This window comes from Panthera onca, chromosome E3 (genome assembly GCF_046562875.1).
Source record: "Panthera onca isolate mPanOnc1 chromosome E3, mPanOnc1 haplotype 2, whole genome shotgun sequence".
NCBI lineage: Eukaryota > Metazoa > Chordata > Mammalia > Carnivora > Felidae > Panthera > Panthera onca.
In genome coordinates this window covers 40,043,583-40,061,664 of record NC_138354.1, presented here as the reverse complement: position 1 = coordinate 40,061,664, position 18,082 = coordinate 40,043,583, and the positions used below count along the sequence as shown (strand labels likewise).

At 66.6% G+C, this 18,082-nt stretch overlaps 1 protein-coding gene across 3 annotated transcripts; it reads right to left on the bottom strand.

Moving 5' to 3' along the window:
- Positions 1-402: 402 nt before the first annotated feature.
- CASKIN1 (CASK interacting protein 1) lies at positions 403-16,476 on the bottom strand. 3 transcript variants are annotated; one of them, XM_060648152.3, is made up of 20 exons: positions 15,820-16,476; positions 10,675-10,726; positions 10,467-10,564; positions 10,113-10,258; positions 9,918-10,013; positions 9,659-9,789; positions 9,116-9,224; positions 8,928-9,036; positions 8,723-8,817; positions 8,440-8,557; positions 7,404-7,505; positions 7,221-7,309; positions 7,060-7,144; positions 6,882-6,973; positions 5,974-6,084; positions 5,782-5,883; positions 4,266-4,404; positions 2,121-4,184; positions 975-1,416; positions 403-649 (listed from the first exon to the last, which is right to left on the bottom strand). In XM_060648152.3, exons 1-20 carry the CDS (start codon positions 15,911-15,913, stop codon positions 550-552), a joined length of 4,374 nt encoding a protein of 1,457 aa, XP_060504135.1. In that variant the 5' UTR covers positions 15,914-16,476; the 3' UTR covers positions 403-549. The 3 variants fall into 3 exon arrangements, with proteins under 3 accessions (XP_060504135.1, XP_060504134.1, XP_081647873.1); XM_060648151.3 differs by lacking the exon at positions 15,820-16,476 and adding an exon at positions 11,047-11,326; XM_081791747.1 differs by lacking the exons at positions 5,782-5,883; positions 5,974-6,084; positions 10,467-10,564; positions 10,675-10,726; positions 15,820-16,476 and having other exon boundaries at positions 10,113-10,256.
- Positions 16,477-18,082: the final 1,606 nt, after the last annotated feature.

The following is an 18,082-nucleotide window of genomic DNA, read 5'->3' as shown; positions in this document are numbered from 1 at the left end:
GGCATGATCCCAGCCCCAGTCCCTTGTGCTGCGCTGGAGCGGCTGGCAGAAGTCCCCAATGGGCAGTTCTGTGCTGGGCATAGGCCTGTGCTCTGCCACAGATCGGGGAGGGGGCCAAAGCGGCCGTCCGCCTCCCACTGCCTCCCAGGGCAGACCCGGCCTGGCCTCAGGGCAGGGGGCCGGGGGCTGCCCCCTCCTCGCCCGCAGCAGGCAGAGCCCGGCGCGGGTGGGCGGGTGTGGCCCAGCAGTTATTGCACAGGGAGCAGCAGACGGGGACGGGCACCCGCCGGGCAGCAGCATTTACTTAGAGCCCTCGGGTCCCCTGGCCAGGCAGTCCTCCAGGCCGGCCGTCCGGCCTGGGCCCAGGGGGCAGGAGTTGTGCTTGTGCAGGGGACGGGCAGCACGGGCCCGCCCCTGCCCGCCTGGCCCCCCGTCGGCCCTCCGCCCTGCCCGCTCGCGCTGCGCCCAGAGGTGCCCACCCTGAGGTAAAGGTCAGTGTGCGGGCCGGGGCCCCGGGCGGCGCGGGCGGGCCCGACGTGAGCAGCCGCGTCACTCCAGCATGGCGTCCAGCTGGTCGGCCAGGTCGTCGAACATGCTGCCGATGTCGTCCAGTATGCTGCCGGTGCTCTTCTCCTCCGCGGACGAGGGGCTGGGGGCGGGCGCGTCGTGAGCTGGCGGCGCGGGCGCGCGACACCCTGCCCGGGCCCCGCCCCTGTCCCTCACGACCCGACCCGCCTCCACCGATCCGCAAGATTCGACCCCCGGCTCCGCAGCCCCACACGACCCGCCTCTGCCTCCGCTCCTCAGCCCTACTCGACCCCGCCCCCGCCGCCCCGGGCCCGGCCCCGCACGACGCGACCCCGCCCCTGCTGCCCCGGGCCCCGCCCCGCAGCCCCTCCCCGCCCCGCCCCTCCCTCGACTCGAGCTGGCGCGCCGCAGCCTCGGAGCGCGCGCGGACCCCGCCCCGCACCTACCGCGCGCCCTGCGCGTCCTCCTGCCGGATCTTCTCCTCTACGGCTTGCAGCGCGGCCGCCAGGCACGCGCTCGTCTCCTCCAGCTTCTGCCGGGCGCTGTCTCCCGGCGAGGCGCCGTCGGGCGCGGCGGGGGGCCCGGCGGTGGCCGTGGTGGCGGTGGCGGCGGCGGCGGCGGCGGCGGCGGCGCGCGGCGGCTTGGCGGGCACGTGCAGCGCGGACGCGCCGGGGGACGGGGGCTTGGCGGGGCTGGCGCTCAGCGAGGGCGGCGTGCTGGCCGGCTTAGCGAGGGCGGCGGGTGGCTGGCGAGCCGGCGAGGGCGCGGGCGACGGGGTGGCACTGCCCGACTGCAGCCCCGCCGCGGCCTTGGCCGGCTTGGGCGCCGTGGGCGGCGGCGGCGGCTTGGGAGACACGGGCGGCGGCGTGCCGTGGGCGCGCTTCACCTCTGCGGGGAGGAGGAGATTCGCACCGGGGGCGGGAGAGCCCTGCCGCAGCGCTCCGCCTCGCCCTCGAGAACAGAGACGCCGCCGTCCGCGCTGCGGACCCCGCTGCCCCTCGGAGCCCAGGCTCCCTGCAGCCGCTAGGGGGCGCGTTTCCCTATGCGTATCTGCTCGGGTCACCGGCTTCCGGACCCTTCTCTGTCCGCACACTACCCCCTCCATCCCCCTTCAGGTGTGGCCTGCTGCAGACACTGGCCCTTGGGTTGCTTGAATACCACGGGGCCTTTGCATGTCTGATCCTTCTGCTTGGAAGCCTGCCCCCTCTCTCTAGTGCTGGGGTGACTTTCAAGCTTGGTCACTCTCAAGCCTCCCAGAGTCCTCCGTGACCCAGCATCGTGCACCTGTCTTCCCTCCAACAGGTGCTGTTATCCTTGGGTTTCTGTGCCTCATCCACTGAGCAAGGTGACGAACATCCACCCTCCTCCCAATTTGGGGTCGGCAGTGTGGTCCAATGGGTGGGTGGATGACAGGGTCTGAGGTCTGAGCACAAGGGTCTTCACCTTGTGCTTCCCACCCCATGCCACCTGGCCTTCCTCAAGTTCAAGAGGAAAACCCCTCAGACCATGGAGTGGGGAGGTGGGGGGGGGGGGGGGGCTTCCCCGGGAGGTGGGGGGGGGGGGGGCTTCCCCAGCTGGCTCCCTTCACCTACCTGGGCTGCCAGGACCTGGCAGCGGCACCTTCTTGGAGGCAGGTGTGGGTGAGCCCTGGATCTTGGGAACGGGCTGAGCCAGCATGGGCTTGGGAGAGACAGGCGGCTTGGCTGGCTTCCGGGAATCCGTGTCAGGCGGGGGCAGCGGGGGAAGGTGCATCAGGTCGGAGGGCGGGGGTTCTGCAGGTGGGGGCGGCGGGGGCAGCTCCGGGGGCCCAGTCTGCTCAGAGGTCGGCCTGCGGCGCACGGTGCCCGTGCCATTCTGGTACACAGACAGTGGCGGCGGCGGCTCAGGACCTGCTTCCCGCTCCTTGGCCTTGGGCCGGCGCTTGACCGTGTCAGACTCCGTCAGGATGAACTTGACGCTCTCCTGCTGGCTCTGCTTGGCTCGGATGCGCCTCTTGAGCGTGGCACTGGCCTCCACTCTGGCCAGGGGCGGGCCCTCCCCACTCGCCTCTCCCTTGGCTGGACCTCGAGACCGCTGCCGGGTGCTCCCATCCTCCACAAAGTGGCCGTGGTCTGCAGGCCCCCCTGACTCCCCAGGCGCCCTGCGGGCGGTGGCCAGGAGTCCCGTGACAGGCCCGCTGAGGGTGCGGCGCCTGTTCACCACCTCACCGTCAGGCCCAATGGCTTCCTTGTGCTTCACCGAGGCCAGCACCGTGGCCACCCGGCCTGGCTCCGGGCTGGCGGGGCGGGGCGTGGGGTGGCCCTCGGGGGGCCTGCGGGCTGCTCGGCCCCCACCCCCAATGGATGACAGCTCTAGCATGGCTGCGATGCTCTTCACGCTGCCGGCGCTGCCTGTGTCCACGCTGCCAGCCAGGTCGCTGGCCCGCCGGCGCTGTGCCCGGACCCCCAGCCGGCCATCCTCGGTCCCAGCCCCTTCCGTCTCAGCATCTGGCGCCGACTCATCTGCCAGGTTGGCGCTGGCCATGGCTGAGCTGGAGCGCTTGGGCGGGGGCGGGGGCGGCCCCTTCTTTCGGGGCCGCACCGCGAAGGACTGGCTGCGGTTGACGTTCTTGTCGGTTCCGGCGGGCGCTCGCACCGAGTGGCTACGGCCCACGCGCCGCTGGACGGTGGCATAGGGCCCTGCGGCGGCTGGCACCAGCAGCTCGTCCCGCTCTGGCTCGCTGTCGGATGCCGCATAGCGATTCAGGCTGTGGGCACGCTTCTTGGGCCGCCCTGGCTCCGCGTCAGCCTCCGGAGGCAGGCACAGTGTGGGCACGGGCGGGGGGGCGGCCGCGGGCACGGGCCCGGGCCCGGGAGCGGCCGGCCCTGCGTCGCTCTCCACGGGCTGGGGCAGCACGTAGGCGAAGCCACGGTGTGTGGGTGACTGAGGCAGCGAACGGGGTGACATGGGTCGTTCTGTTGGTGGCAGCAGCTGCGGGGTGGGCTTCACCTTGGCTGTGGCTGGGGCTGGACCGTGAGGCGCCCCCAGGGCTTGAGGGGAGCCCGGCTGGGCTTTCGTGGGCGTTTGGGGAGGTGTGAAGTGGCTGGCACCTGGCGGAAGGACCTGCCGCGGCTTGCCGGGCACCGGAGGCACGCTGGCCCGCTTGACGCTGTGGCCGTGGCGGCTGGGCCGGGTCTCCTTGGGTGGGGTGCCAGGGGCTGGCCCTTCGTCCAGCAGGTACTCCTGGCTTCGTGACATGGGGCTGCCGGGCCCAGGGGGCCCGTCCCCCAGCAGCTCCTGAGAGCTGCTCATGTGCCGCGCCTGTCCACCCAAGCTGGGCTCCTGCCGCACGGAGGCCCTCGGCGTCGGGGGCAGGTGGTTGGAGGGCTTCTCGGCAGTGGTGGCGGTGGTGGCTGCGGCAGCGGCGGCGCCCCCCTCGGCCGGGCCAGTCATGGCAGCCTGCAGCTCACCACTGAGCTCGCTGTCCTGGAAGGTGGTCATCTTGGGAGACTGGCAGTCAGCCGGGGCAGGCTCGGGCGGGGGAGGTGACTCAATGGCCATCACCTCGAGCGACTGCGGGGCCTTCCGGCGCAGGGGTCCCCCCTCGAACTTGGCGTACTCTGCCTTCTGCAGCTCCGCCAGTTTCCTCACTGCCAGCATCAGCTTCTTCTGGTGGCCTGGGTAGGGCACGGGCAGGTCAGGCCAGGGAGGGCGGCAGGGACCAGAAGGCGGAGGAGCCCGGGACCAGGGGGCCTCACCCAGCTTGGTGATGCCGATCTCCTGTAGGTCTTCCCAGGTGATGTCGGTAATGAAGTCGATGTTCTCGTAGCCATTGTCCACCAGCACTTTGTAGTACTGGGCCAGGCCGATCATGGACAGCCACACAGCCAGGTTCGCCTGTGGAGCAGGGGACACCGAGGGCAGCCCGAGCTAGCTGTCCACACCCTGCTCGCTACTCCGAGCTTTCGGGGGTGGGGGCACCGGGCCAGCCTGGCACAGACAGACAGAAGGACGGATAGACAGGCCAGAGGTGTCAGCTTCAGAGACAGCGCGACCTCAGTAGGAGCCCAAGGCCAGCGGCACACACGCACGTGCGAGCACACGCACACACACACACAGGGGCGACCCTATCCTCGGGACACCGTTTGGGGGGGGGGGGGCAAGAACGAGCTTCCTCACCTACCAAGGCAGCCATGGGGACGGCACCCCGGGGACACGCCTTGCACGTCATAGACACGGACACACGGCACCACCGACCGGACACGTGTACGCACACGGTGCATCCCAGCCATACGCGGGCACCGACACTCTCCACGTCACGCGCACGCCCTCACGCCGCTTCCACACCCTCACTGGGCACACATCACGCACGCGTGTAACTACCCGTGATGCTCTTTACCCAGAAGCACGTGGTGGCTCCCTGAACCACGTCCACCTGTGCACACTCCCAGCTGGATGCCACTCGCCCACCAACACGCGGCACACTTGGTCACCCCTGGGTGCACAGAGCAGAGCAGGCCCGCGGGACGGGGACCTGCTCGTTGGGAGCACCCCCGAGCCGCCGACAGAGCACGCTGAGCACGAACCCGCCAGTCGCCGACCCACAGCCCTGGGGGCTCCGGGTGGCCACGGGATCTCTCCTCAAGCCCAGCCCGAGGCTCAGAGAGGCAGCGTAGATTCCACGGGCCTGGGGCCCACCTTGCGCAGGCCCAGAACCTGTCACGCCACGGGTTGACGGTTAGCCACGGCACGAACCGTGGTCTGTGTGGGCGTCCGCCATCCACACAGCCAGCGCGTGCGGTGCGATGTGTGGGTGTGTGCACGCAGTCGTCAGCGGGCGCCTTGGCTATATTTGGTGCACGCGTGCTGTCTGTACACACGAAGCAGGCGGACACCCTCCCCGCGCACGTGTCTGGGTGCACACGCATCCGTCAGCACGGGGGCCTCTAGCGTCTGGGTGGGTATGCGGTGGGCAGTGCTGCGGGGTGCCGGGCGGGTGCCCGGGTGGCTGCCCGGGTGTGGAGGGATCTTTGCGGGACCGCGTACTGGAGAGGGGCACCCTCCCGGCTTCAGGCTCCCCTTGCCCTGACGAACCCCAGAGGCTGTCACCCCTGCCCCCAGAAGGCTGGCTCCAGCACCCGTGACAGATAAACAGGCCATCCTCTTTTCTCTCTCTGGAGCCCCGGAGGGCGGGTGAGGGCTGTAGCCAGGGAGGCAGTCTGTCTGTCTGTCTGACCGTCCTGGGCACAGCCGCTGGGGTGCAGGGAGCCTTACGGGTTTGTGCTCAGGCAGCCAGTCGGGAATGCTCAAGCCGCTGATCTCTGCGGTGATCTTCTTCCGGTGGCCTGGCTTGGTGACCCCGATGGCCGTGAGGTCCTAGGTAGAGGAGAGGCCCGTTAGCAGCAGCCTGGGGGCAGGGGGGGGCCATGTCGGTCGTGACCGGCGGCCAGCCTTTGGGCAGCCCACCTCCGGGGTCATGCGGCTGATGGTGGGCAGGTCGTAGCCAGCGCTGATGAAATTGGGGGCATAGAGTTGCAGCTGGAACGTGGCGAGCCACTGGCCGACAGCCTCGGCGCTCTGGAAGACACAAGGCACCCGCTGCAGGCTCGCTCGCCTGCCCGCCCACCGGGCGTGCGTGCACCCCGGCCGCTGCGCTGTCTCCTTCTCTGCTCAGCCGAAGGCCTCGGCCGCTCGGTCTGCCGTCCGCCGGTCCCCCTGTGGCCGGGCCTGGGGCGGCCTGGCACCGGTGCCGCTCCTCACTGTGTGCTCCCCGACGCCGCCATCGCGAGCTCCGTCAGCGTCCTGGCCTCCTCCCGTGGTCTCCACCAGAAGAGTCCAGCTGCTGTCCGTGTCATGGGCTTCCCTGACCATCCCCCCGTTCCTGCACCAGGGACACCCTGTGGTGCAGCCCCGTGTAAGGGGCTCGGGACCGGGGCCTCGGGTGGGGTGCCTCAGCACAGCCCCCACACTCCCTGGCGGGTGGGCTCCGTCCAGAGGTGTGGGGGAGGAAACAGCCAGCCGCTCGCACCTTCTCAGCACACGGGGCCCTGCTCACCCCCCCCGCCACGCACGCACACACACCTGGTCTCGCCTCACACCCGCGGCCTTCTACACGCACACACACAAGCACACGTGCCCGGCTCACCATCGCCACCCACACGCAGGCGCGTCCCCTGCTCACCTCACACCCACGTCTCACTGCCAGGACGCGCTAGCTGACACACGTAACCCACGCGATAGATGACAGCTACACACACAGACTGACAGACGGACAGAAGTACGGGCCTGGCCTGTCAAGGGCCCCCCGCCACGCCGTGGCCAGACCACGCAGGCTGCCCGGGAGCCCCTCCCTGCAGCCAGCCCCGGCTCTGTACCTTGCCCTCCGAGGCTGGCTCCAGCTTCCTGGGTGGCTGCTCCCCATACGCCTGCCCTGCGTGGGCCGCTGGGAGCTGGGACCGGGCTGCACCTGGAGACAAGAGGGCGTGGTGGGGCCGGGGCCGCTCGGGGGGCCGCCTCCTCGCCAGGCCGGCAGTGCCGCGTCCCTGCTCTTACCTGTGGAGCCCTCTGGAGGCTTGGCGGGGCCGTCCCCAGGGCTGGACTCAGAGACCGACTTCTGCGACAGGACCGTCGCCAGGAGCTGCAACCCAGACGGGACGGCTGGCCAGCGCCGCTCTGCACCCAGGCGGCCCCGGCCCTGCCCCCAGACCACCTACCTTGACCCCTTCGGACCCCGCATGCAGGGTGTGGCCCCCACTGCTTCGTCCACCAGCCACGCTGCCCAGGCTGCCGCTGCGGTCCCCACCTGCCAACACGAGGGAGCACCCTCCGTGGGTGCCGGCCCGGCTGCTGCCTGGGAAGCTCTGCTGCCCTGCTCACCGGGGGGCCCCCCCACGTACCTGCAAAAGGCTTCCTCAGCACCCAGATCTCCTCGGGGGGCGCAGAGGGCCCCGGTGAGCTGCCTGCCTGGGATGGGCTTGGTTCAGTACCTGCCCGAGAACCTGTGGACCAGGAACAGCTTCCTGGAATCTCAGACCAGCCAGGTCTGGGGGCCTGACATGGAGAGGGGGTGTCCCTGGCCTGTCTGGCCCTAGCTGTCTCCAAGGAGCTGAGAGAACCTCAGAAGACCCCCTCCCCACCCTATACATTTGAGAGCAGGAGAACGGGGCAAGAGGGCCCAGGCCAGGCAGTCCTGCCAGTGGCCCTGTGGTCCCGGGTGGGGAGAGCAGAGGGTGTACCTCCTCTCTGCCAGGGGAGCAGGGAGGGGGAAGAGGGCCCCAAAAGCCTAGATGACACTGGGCAGGCTGGCCACGCCTCCTAACTGCCCCCCCCACACACACCGTACCCTCACCCCACCTGTCAATGTCCTCATCCTCTCTAGGAGGTAACCCTCTCAGTGGTCCCCGTCTGAAAACAATCCATGCCCTGTGGATTCGCCCCCCCAACCCTCTCTCTCACTCTGCACCAGCCATGCTATGCTGGCCTCCTTTGGGACCCTTATGCTCTCTTCTGCCTCAGTGCCTTTGCATATGTGAGCCCTGCTGTCAGGATGCTGTGCCTGGGGCCAGCCCCTCCCATTTCTCAGGGGCTTCTCTGAGCACCCTAAGAAGCAGGTCTCTGTCCACGTTCCCTATGGCATTAGTCAGCACGTCTGTTCGTGTATTTACGCCACTGGCCCCTGCTCCCCTCCCTTCCCAGAGGTGAGCTCCGCGAGAGCAAGAGTGACGTCCATCATTCTTGGACGTCTGGGTCACCGTCTATTCCTAGTGGCTGGTGCACAATGTCTACTAAATAAATGAAGGAAAAGGTGTGGGGGTGCTGATGAGAGCCGGCAGGACCCCACTCTGGATCCCACACCTAGGAGTGGCCCTGCCACCCAACACACGTGCACCGGCTTCCTTCGGGCCCCCAAGCCCAGGCCTGGGTGGGACTTGCCTGCTCGCTTCACGATGGCCTCGCCCAGGGACGACGGGAAGTAGCCCACCCGGTCGTTGCCTGTCCGGTTGTCATGGATACAGCCCTTCCACCGGCCATCGGGATGCTGCTCTAGGACCTGCCAGATGAGGCGGGGGGGGGGGGGGGGACGTGCTCAGGGGGACACCCCACAGGCCCAGTGGGCGGGTGGCCCCCAGACCACCCAACTGCTGCACAAGGTGTTATGGGCGTCACGTCCGGGGTCCCGCCCACCCTTGCCCGCGCAGCCCCGGGCCGTCCTTACTGTGATGATGTCCCCAGCTTTCACGTTGAGGCTGGTCAGGTCGTAATTGTTGCAGTAATCCTTGGTCGCCCGGACCTGCAGGGCCGCCGAGGCCTCTGGGGACACAGGAGACAGACCCCCCCCACAGTCCTTCGAGCTGGCCTGACCCAGCCCTGCCCTCCCCATTATCCCCAACCCCCCCCCCCCAACCCCGCCCTGGTCCCACCTCGAAGCAGTTGTTTGATCTCCTTGCTGGCTTGGGATGTGGTGAACTGGTGCACAATGTCCAGGGCCGTCTGGCTGTAGGTGTTCCTCACGTGGGCATTAATCCCATTCTGTATGTGCCAGAGGGTGAGGCCCGTCAGGAGCCCCTGTGCCCCCACCTGCCCCAGCTCCCCCGGCCCCCTGACTCACATCCAGCAGCAGCCGGACCACTTCCGTCTTCCCGCAGAGTGCGGCCTCATGCAGGGCCGTGCCAGACTTGGTCTGGCGGTTTATGTCGATGCCGGCTTGGAGGAGGAGTCTAGAAGGAGGGTGGGCGGATGGGAGCAGGCAGCGCCTTGTGGCAGGAGCTCCGTCCCATCCCCCCATGGGGCCCCAGGTCCCAGGCCCTGAGGTGAGCCAGCCCTGCCCTGCCTCCGGGCGACGGGGGATCTGACAGGGACCAAGCACTGGTGCAAGTGCTGGCCTCGTGCTAACCCGGACGGCGGAGTCTCAGAGAAGTCAAGTGTCTCCACGAGGTCGCTCAGCAAGTGTCAGGGCCACAACCTGGGCTTGGGGCTGAAGAAGCCACCCCCCACACCCCTCCAGTGCATCCTTTACGTGGGCGGCCGGAGGCATCCTTTGCACGCTGAGGCCTCATGGCATCCCCGTGGCTCCCTGGCTGCTCCTGTCACTAAACCAGGAGCAGGAAGCCCACGGCCGGGTCTCCCTCCCCCCAGCCGCACTCGGCCATACCTGATGATGTCAATGTGGCCGTTCTTGGCTGCCAGGTGCAGGGGGCTGGTGCCATTGGGGTCGGTCGTATCCCCCGGCCGGGGCTCCAGCAAGGCCGCGCACATGTTGCTGTTCAGAAGCAGCTGGACCACCTTGAGGAGGGGTCAGAGAAGGGGGGCCCGCACATGGGGCGGGAGGCTGCAGGCGTGTCTCCCCTCCCCCACCCCGGGAGGGAAGACGGAGCAGATGGAGTCCCACCCGGCTCTCTGGGGACACTTACCCCGACGCGGCCGAACTCACAAGCCAGGTCCAGGGGCGTCTTCCCCGAGTTGTCCACCATGCACGGATTGGACTGGTGCTGTAGCAGCATTTCGGACTGTGGGGCCGCAGGGTGCAGTCAGCCTCGAGGGCGGCCGCTGGGCTGGCACCGCCCATGCCAGGGCCCTCCCCACCCCCACCCTGAGGCGTCCCTTACCACATCATAGTGACCGTGCTGGGCTGCCAGGTGCAGAGGGATGTGGCCCTCGTCAGACGGGATGTTCACCGCCGAGCCCGCCTTCAGCACCAGCTTCATGGGCTCCTTCCGGCCCTGCCAGGCCGCATAGTGCAGTGGCCGCATGCCTAGGAGTGGGCAGGGGGCCCGTTGGGAGCTAGCCCTTGACCCTGGAGCCAACCCAGGCCCGCAGGATACTGATCCCATGGAATCCCGCTTCCACCCAGATGGAGACTCCGGACTGACACCTCAATCATGGGACCGTTCAGGTCTCTAGAGACACCACCCCTGACCTTGACCCCCTGATCTGGCTCCGAGGTCCCCATCAGGCCTTGCCTTTGTTGTCCTTGATGTCCACAGCAGCCTGGGCCTCCAGCAGCAGGGTGATCAATTCTGTGTTGCCGTTCAGGGCCGCGTGGTGCAGGGCCGAGAAGCTGCAGCGGGCGACAGGCATGAAAAGGCAAGGACTCGGGCACCCCGGCCTTTCGCAGGAGCCCCCCTGGAACCCCTTGCCAGCCGGGCATCTCCCTGGCTGAGAACTCACCCATCTGGGTCCTGGAAGTTGACATTGATCTTCTTGGTGGAGCCCAGGAGCTCTAGGGATGGGAAAGTGACAGTGAGGGGGGCTCTGCCCAGCCCCTCCAGGCAGCCTAAGAGCAGGCAGAGGGTGCTGGCTAGCTCTCTGGCAGGCTCAGAGCCAAAGCTGTCTTTAGTCTTTAGCCAGAAAACATTTCATCTCTGTCCCCTGCACTCAGCTCCAGGTACCAGCTTTTGGACTGAACTAAGGTGTTGGTAAGTTCACAGAGCCAAAGGCTCCAAGCCTGTCCCCACCGGGGGGAGGAAGCCAGAGCTGTGCACCCACACAGGCACACACATGTGCACATGTACCCCCTCCCTTGGGACGCTGGCGAAGCACCTGCCGATGGCGGGAGGGAGAGAGCCGGCACAATCTGTTTCTCCAAAGGACCCAGATGGGGCCGGGGGTGGCCTGGGAAGGCTGGAACACCCGGAAATGGGGGTATCTCTGGGGGAAGATCTGCATTTTCAGGGTGCAGCCTCCCCCCGTTCCCAGCCCCGCGCCTGCCTGTGTGGTTGAGTCCCACCTGGCAAGGCAGGAAGGGGAGGCAGGCTGGCGGCCTGGTGCCCCTGAGTGACGACACAAGCATGGCCACCACATCTACAAGGGCCCACTTGGGCACTGGGATCAGTCTGCCTGAAGCCCGAGGGGCCCAAGCCCTCCCTTTGGGTCCCTAGTCTCCTCCCGAACCGCCCCCTCCCCCAGGTCCTGGCCTCCACCAGCTGACTGTCAGAGGAGGGGAGCCCACCGAAACGCTCCCTGTGGGCTCGGTTCCAGCCGGACTCAGGCCAAGCCCCTGCCTGTCTGGGCTATGGTTACATAACCCATTTGTGGGTCAGTCGCTCTGTGAGGGAGGGGCTGGCAGGACAGAAGCCCCTTTGTCCAGGCCCAGGACAGGGATGGAGGCAGGGGCCCCCAAGAGCAGGAACCCAAGGGAGTCGAGTCACAGAGGGGCTGCTCCAGGAGCTGCTTGGTGACCCACAGCAGCCCCCACTGCCCCAGCCTTGGCTCTCAGCTGTGGGATGCATGGTGTGAGGCCTCGAGGGCCCACAGAGCCTACAAAGTCAGTAGGGCTCAAATTCAGAGTCTCACTGGGCCCTTACTAGCCCTATAGCCCTGGCCTTGAGCTCAAAGGGGGCTAATGGGGCCAGCCTCATAGGCTTCAGTGTGCGTCCACCCTTAAAGCATGAAGGGTCCGGCAGAGAGTCGCCTCCGTAAGTGGCAATTACTAGTTTTAGCTCCGTGGGAATCCCACCCCCAACCTCTCCAGCGAGGGGTTTCTCCTGCACAGAGTAGAGCAGAGCAGAGGCTCCTGGGAAAGAGGCGTCTCCGCTGCCCCACTCCCGCCCTGCTCACACACTTTGGGACACTGACGTCCATCTAAGGTGGCAGCAAAGCCACCCTCCCCTCAGTGGTCCAGGCCAAAGCCTTGGAGTCAGCCCTGAGCGCCCGACAGTGTCTCCATCAGCAAGTCCTGTTTGCCTCCACCTTCAAGACGACCTCCGAATACACGCGGGGTCCTATCATTCTCCCCACGGTCACTGTCACCACTCTGACCAGGCCAGCATCTCTCAAAGGATCGCTGCCATCACCTCTCCACTGGCATCCCCACTTGTACCCTGCCCCACAGTTTGTCCTCTGTACCACTGAGGTCAGGGGGACCCTGTTAGAACATGTCACATCCCACCGCTCCTCTCCTGAAACCCTCCAACAGCTCCTGTGTCACTGGGGGTGAAGACCAGTGCTGGCCAATGGCTCACAGGACATGGCCCTCCTGCTTCGCTTTGACTTTCTCATCAGCCCTCTTCCAGCCACACAAGCCTCAGTGATGGCGCTACAGCACACTGGCAGCCCCTGCCACAGGGCCTTTGCACACACTGTGTATATGGTGGGGGGGGGGTGCTGCTTTTCCCCCATTTATCCCCATGACTCTCTCCCTTATGTCATTCAGGACTTTATCCAAACGTCACCTGCTTGGAGAAGCCCCACCGGGCTCCCCATCTAGAATGGCAACCCCCTTCCTGTCCCTATCTGTTGTGTTTCTCTGTCTGCCCCCTATCAATACCGCCTAATGGTTGTTGTCTGTCTCCATCACTAAACAACACGATCCAGAAGGATGGGGTTTTTATCTATTGTGCTCAATGCCATATCCTTGGTGGCAGGAACAGTGCGGGGCCCATATGAGATGCTAGGTAAATTCGTGCCGGAACAGATACCCTGGATCCCCAACATTGCTGTCCCGTAGCACCTGCCCCCTGGGGGCCATGCTCAGGATGTTCTCTTCTAGAACACTCTGCCCAGCTCTGATGTTTGCTCCCCCTCCTCGTTAATTCCAAGGTAGCCAGGTCTCCCCACCCCTCTCACCTGGCCACACCTGCAGGCATTGAAATTTTAGAGGGGCTGGAGGTCAAGGACCCAGAAGTAGCATAGACACCAGTGGGGAAGGGCAGTCCCCATCAGGAAGACCACTCCTTACACGAGGGGGGAATCCCGCTGAGGTCCCGTCACCCCCTCCTCGCTGCAGGTCTCCTCAGAGGGGAAAGTGGCTGGAATTGGCGGAGGGGAGCCCGAGATCTTGGAGCACCCCCGATTCCCGGGGTGGGCCCCGGGCTCACAGGGAAGTCACACAACCGAGGCCCGCCTGGGGTTGGGGAGGCGCAGTTCACAGAGACAGGCGCTCTGTGTGACGCTGGAGCAGGCACGGCTGGAGGGGCCTGAGGGGCAGAAGGGGGCAGGTGGGGCCCCAGAGGTCCCCTTTCTCTGGTCCACAAGGGCCCAAGTCCCGCAGCCTCCACGTGGCCGATGTACATAAACTTCGTCCCCAGCCTGCCCCATGTCTTGGGCTCTCCCAGCTCTCGTCAGCCAGTCCTCTCACCACTTTCCTGGGACCGTCCCTGCCCTTGAGGTGGGCCCCAGACTCCAAACTGCAGAGGCCCAGGCAGGGGGTGGGGGTGGGGTCTCAGCCCCTCTCGCACAGCTGCCCTTGTGGCCTCCCTCCACCCCTGCCCAGATGCTCCTCCAACCACAGAAGCCACTTGTCCGCCAGCCCCACGGAGCCACATCTGTCCCCTCTAGGGATGCAGTCCTGGCCTCTGATGCCAGCACAGGGCAAGGCGCTCTCTCACCTCCCCAGGTCAGGCAGGGCCAGGTGGTCTCCCCCCTGCCCCCGCCCCAGGCAGGGAGCTCCGGCCGGATACCGCAAGGGAAGTATTAGTGGGCCAAGGTGAGACGAAACAGGCATGTTGGTCTGTAGCGTGCAGTGAATTCGGGGAAGGGGAGGTGGGGCCAGAAGAAAGGGCACAAGGCCAGCCCCACCCTGGCATTCTCCCTCCAGATCACCGTCTCCTTCCCCTCAAGGACAGCCGCTGAGGGTCCCGGTGCCTGAGCGTGTGAGAGGAGGCTTGCTTGGAGGCAGACCCTGGGGCAACACTCAGGGCTTGGGGTGGAGGGAAGGTACCAGAAGTGGGTGGAGGTCACAGAAACAACTATCCAGGGAAGACCTCTGGAGTCCGGGGGTCCGAGAGAGCACCGCTGGATGCCCCCCACCCCATGGCCCAAACTCCAGCCTGTACTTTGCTGAATCAAAATACATCTTACTCCAAAGCAGGCCAGCGTCGCCATGACAACCGAGCTAATTCATGGAGGGATTTCTCTGTCTGATTTATTACGCCCGCCCCTGTGAGTCAGAGAGCCCAGATACGGGGCCCAGGGCAGGTGTCTCTCCCAGAAAGCAGACCATGCAGGGACAAATGCAAAGATCCAGGTACAAGTCCCCACACCTTCCCTGGACGGCCCAATCTGATGCCCCCGCTTCCCCTGAAGCCCGTCTGGGGCTGCCTAGGGAGACAGTCACAGCACTTCCCGAGCACGTATGAAGTACCTGTTCTTCGTGCGTGCTCTTCTGTGAGGCAGGGACCAAAACCGTCCCCATCGTACAGATGAGGAGACTGAGGACTGGAGAGCCAGAGTCCTCGGTTCCCAAGGTCGCGTGACCACTAGGTGGAAACCTTTACCTTGCCTTCCCTCCCTTTCAATCCCTCCTTTCAATCCGTCCACCTGCTTTCAAGGCTCTGCTAAGGCTGCCTCGGCCTAGAAGCCCTCCCCTTCTGAGCCCTGAGGCCGTGAAGCTGACCCCAACTAGCAGACCATCCCTGGGCCTGGAGAGCACAAGACAGAGCCAGCCTGTATATATGTGCCCTGGGTTACCTACAGTCCCTGGGGGTGGGGGTGGGGGGTGGGGGCGGGGGGAGAGTGAGGCACCCAGACCGCACGTGCCACCCTGCAGAGTCCTGCCCGCGCCCGCACAGGTGCCCTGACACACTGACATGGCCATACGTGCGCAGCCGCACACCCAGCTTGTCCACACACCCATCCATCCATCTCCGGTGGCCCCCGGGGAGGCTCTGGGCTGAGCTGGGATGAGTGCTGGGATCAGGACTCCAAGCTCCCAACCTTTCCCGGGGGCCCTCACAGCGCAAGCTCAGGATGGCCACTGGGAGCCCCCTCCCCCCACTGCCCAGCCCCTTTCCCAGCAGGGAAGCCAGAGAGGACCCGGGTCTGCGGCAGGGTCTGCACCTGCCTGGAGCACAGGCTTGCCCTGGGCTGGGCGACCTTGGGCCTCTGCTCCCGCATGAGTAAATGGCCCCCAGCCGGCCATGCCTGGGCAGCCACACCCCCAACACGGTCCTGCCCCCCATTCCCTGCAAAGCGTGTTATTAAACATGGGGCGGGGAGGGGGTCTGACAGGGACTGTCAGTCCTGTGGTGGCCCCTCACCGCCAGGGCCCCCTCCCTCCCTCCACGGTGGGGAAGCGGGGCGGGGGGGGGGGGGGGGGTGGGGGTGGCATCTGCCTCGCCCTTTGACGGCCCAGCAAAGCCCTCCAGCTGTCAGCCCGTAGCCCGGGAAGGGAGGGGGACGCCTGCGGCCAGGGGCCGGCTGGTGGGGGGGGGGGGGAGGGCTGGGGGACGGGCCGGAGGCGGGGGTGCGGACCGAGGGTCTGGGCGCCGCTGGCCCCGCCCCGCCCCCGGGGACCCGACAGCATCCCCCGCGCCGGGAGGGGTGGGGGGCCGGCGCCCGAGGTGGCCCCCGCCCGCCCGCGCCCCCCGCACTCACTGGCCTTCCCGGGCCGCGGCCTCTGCAGCAGCCTCTGCGCGGTCCCCACGTCCTCCGCCTTCACCGCCTGCACCAGCTCTTGCTCCTTCCCCATGGCGCGGCCGGGCCGCAGCGACGCGGCTGCGCTCCGTGCGCTCGGCGCGGCTCAGAGGCGGCGGCGGCGGCCCCGCGGCCCCGGCCGCATCCTCCTGCCTCCCCCGCCGCCTCCTCCGCCGCCCGCGCCCGGCGCGGTCCTCGGGCTCGGGCTCGGGCTCGGGCTCGGGCTCGGGCTCCCGGCGCCGAGGGGCGGGGAGCGCGTCACGGGCGGGGGGCGGCCCAGGGCGGGGGCGCGGCACCTGGCGCCGCCTCCCGGACGCCTGGGTCCCCCTCCTGCGGCCGCTGACCTCCGTCCGCCCGCGCCGGCCGCGCGCCCGGCTCCTTGGCTCCGCCCCTACATCGGGCCCCGTGCTCCCGAGACGCCCCCTCCCCACGTGCGGGCCGCGCCGGCCGCGCCGGCCTCTGCGGACAGCCCGCGGCCCCAGGCGACCGCCAGGGGCTGGGGACGGCAGCCGCCGGGGGTGGGGGGGCGGTGCTGGACACTGAGCCCCGACACGGCGGGCGGCGCGAGGCTGAGCCCGAGAGAGGTTTCCAGAGGCTGCGGGACCCACGGGGCGGGGGGAGGGACTCGGAGGCAGTGGGCGGGCGGGGACCCGGGCGCCGAGAGACCCGGGCACGGGCGGCACGGGCGGCACGGGAGCCGGCCTGCCAGAGGCTGTCAGACATTTCTGGCCCGTGGTTCCCGTGGGAGGTGTCGAGGGATTGTGAAGAGGAATCTCCCAATAATGAATTCGGTGTCAGGGAACCCGCACCCCCACCCCCAACTGCCGTCTCTTCCCCTGCAGCCTCCTGCTCTTTCCACAAACAATGCAGGGCAACAGCTCCCTGCCCCCCAGCCTCAGTCTGAACCCCAACCCCAGGGCAGCGCTCCAGCACCAAGTGCGGTGCAGCCTCCCGCACCTGCCACCAACGGGGGCTCAACCCCCATCCCCAGCACCGATGGGGTCACGGTCTCGCCCAGCACCAATCTGATTCCCCACCAAGTGTGTTTACTCTCCAGCCTCGGGCCACAGACTGTGGCAACTCCCGGGCTGGACAGTCTTGCTTAACAGACACTGACCACTCCCCACGGCCTCGTGCTCCCCAGCCAGTGCTCACACACAGAGGTCTCACCCTTCTGACCTCCTGGGCCTCCGGCGCTCACCTTGTCACAGCTGCAGTATTCTACAGACAGGTGGGCTAGGGTCGGGAGTCCCGGCCCAGGCTCACTTCTCTCATTTGCAGAGAGGGGCAGATCACCACCCCCCACCCCTGCAGGGCAAGGCTGTCAGGAGCTTTTGGAGGGGCCTGCGCATACGATGACCTGAACGGATACCCCGCTTCCTACAGCTAGACCATCAAGCGGGTCCAGGTGGAGGGTGGCTGGGTTGGGGGCGGGGAAGCAGCTGGCAGTAGGATCCCCCGATCCAGGCAGCTGATCCCTCCCCACCATGGGGTCTTCCTTGAACTTTAGGGAGTGAGCCCTAAGTCTCTCAGCATATGCCTCCCGGGGTGGGGGCGGGGGGTGTCCCTAAACACAAAGACCCTCCCCCCACCCTTTATAGTAACCAATTCCTGGGCCTCTGCTAGCTCAGGCACCATGCTGGTCACTTCACAGATTTACTGTGTGCGTTTTACAGGTGAAGAAACTGAGCCTCAAGAGAAGCCAAGTGACCCGCCTAAGGTCCTAGAATCTGAAGGTCATGTGTCTGAGCTTTGAACCCGCACTGGTCTCTGCATGTGCCCTGGGTCTGCCTCTCACTGCATTTGTCTTCCCGGTCTTTGTCTTTCTGAGTCGTGGTTTCCCCTTTGTAAAACCGGGTTGAGAATGATGATAGCTTTCCTTAAGTGTTTTGAGGATTAATTGTGATGCTCTCCATAAAGCACTTTGCAGTAGAAGTTAGTAAGTGCTCAATAAATGGCTTCTGTGGGTATTGTGATATTCTTGGCTCTCTCTGCCTGGGCTCTCTGGGTAGCAAGTATACTTTACTCATCTCCGTATCTGCAGACCCCAGCAGGGTGCCTAGCACACGGGAAGCGTTACAAAAAATACAAAGAAGAAGATAGCTGTCCTCCTCACCATTATTTCTGTGTTTCGGCTGACCATGGTGAACCACTCTGGCCCGAGCCTGACGTTTGCAGGGCCCGGGGCAAGGGTACAAACAGAGGCCCACACGCCAAATGTCCA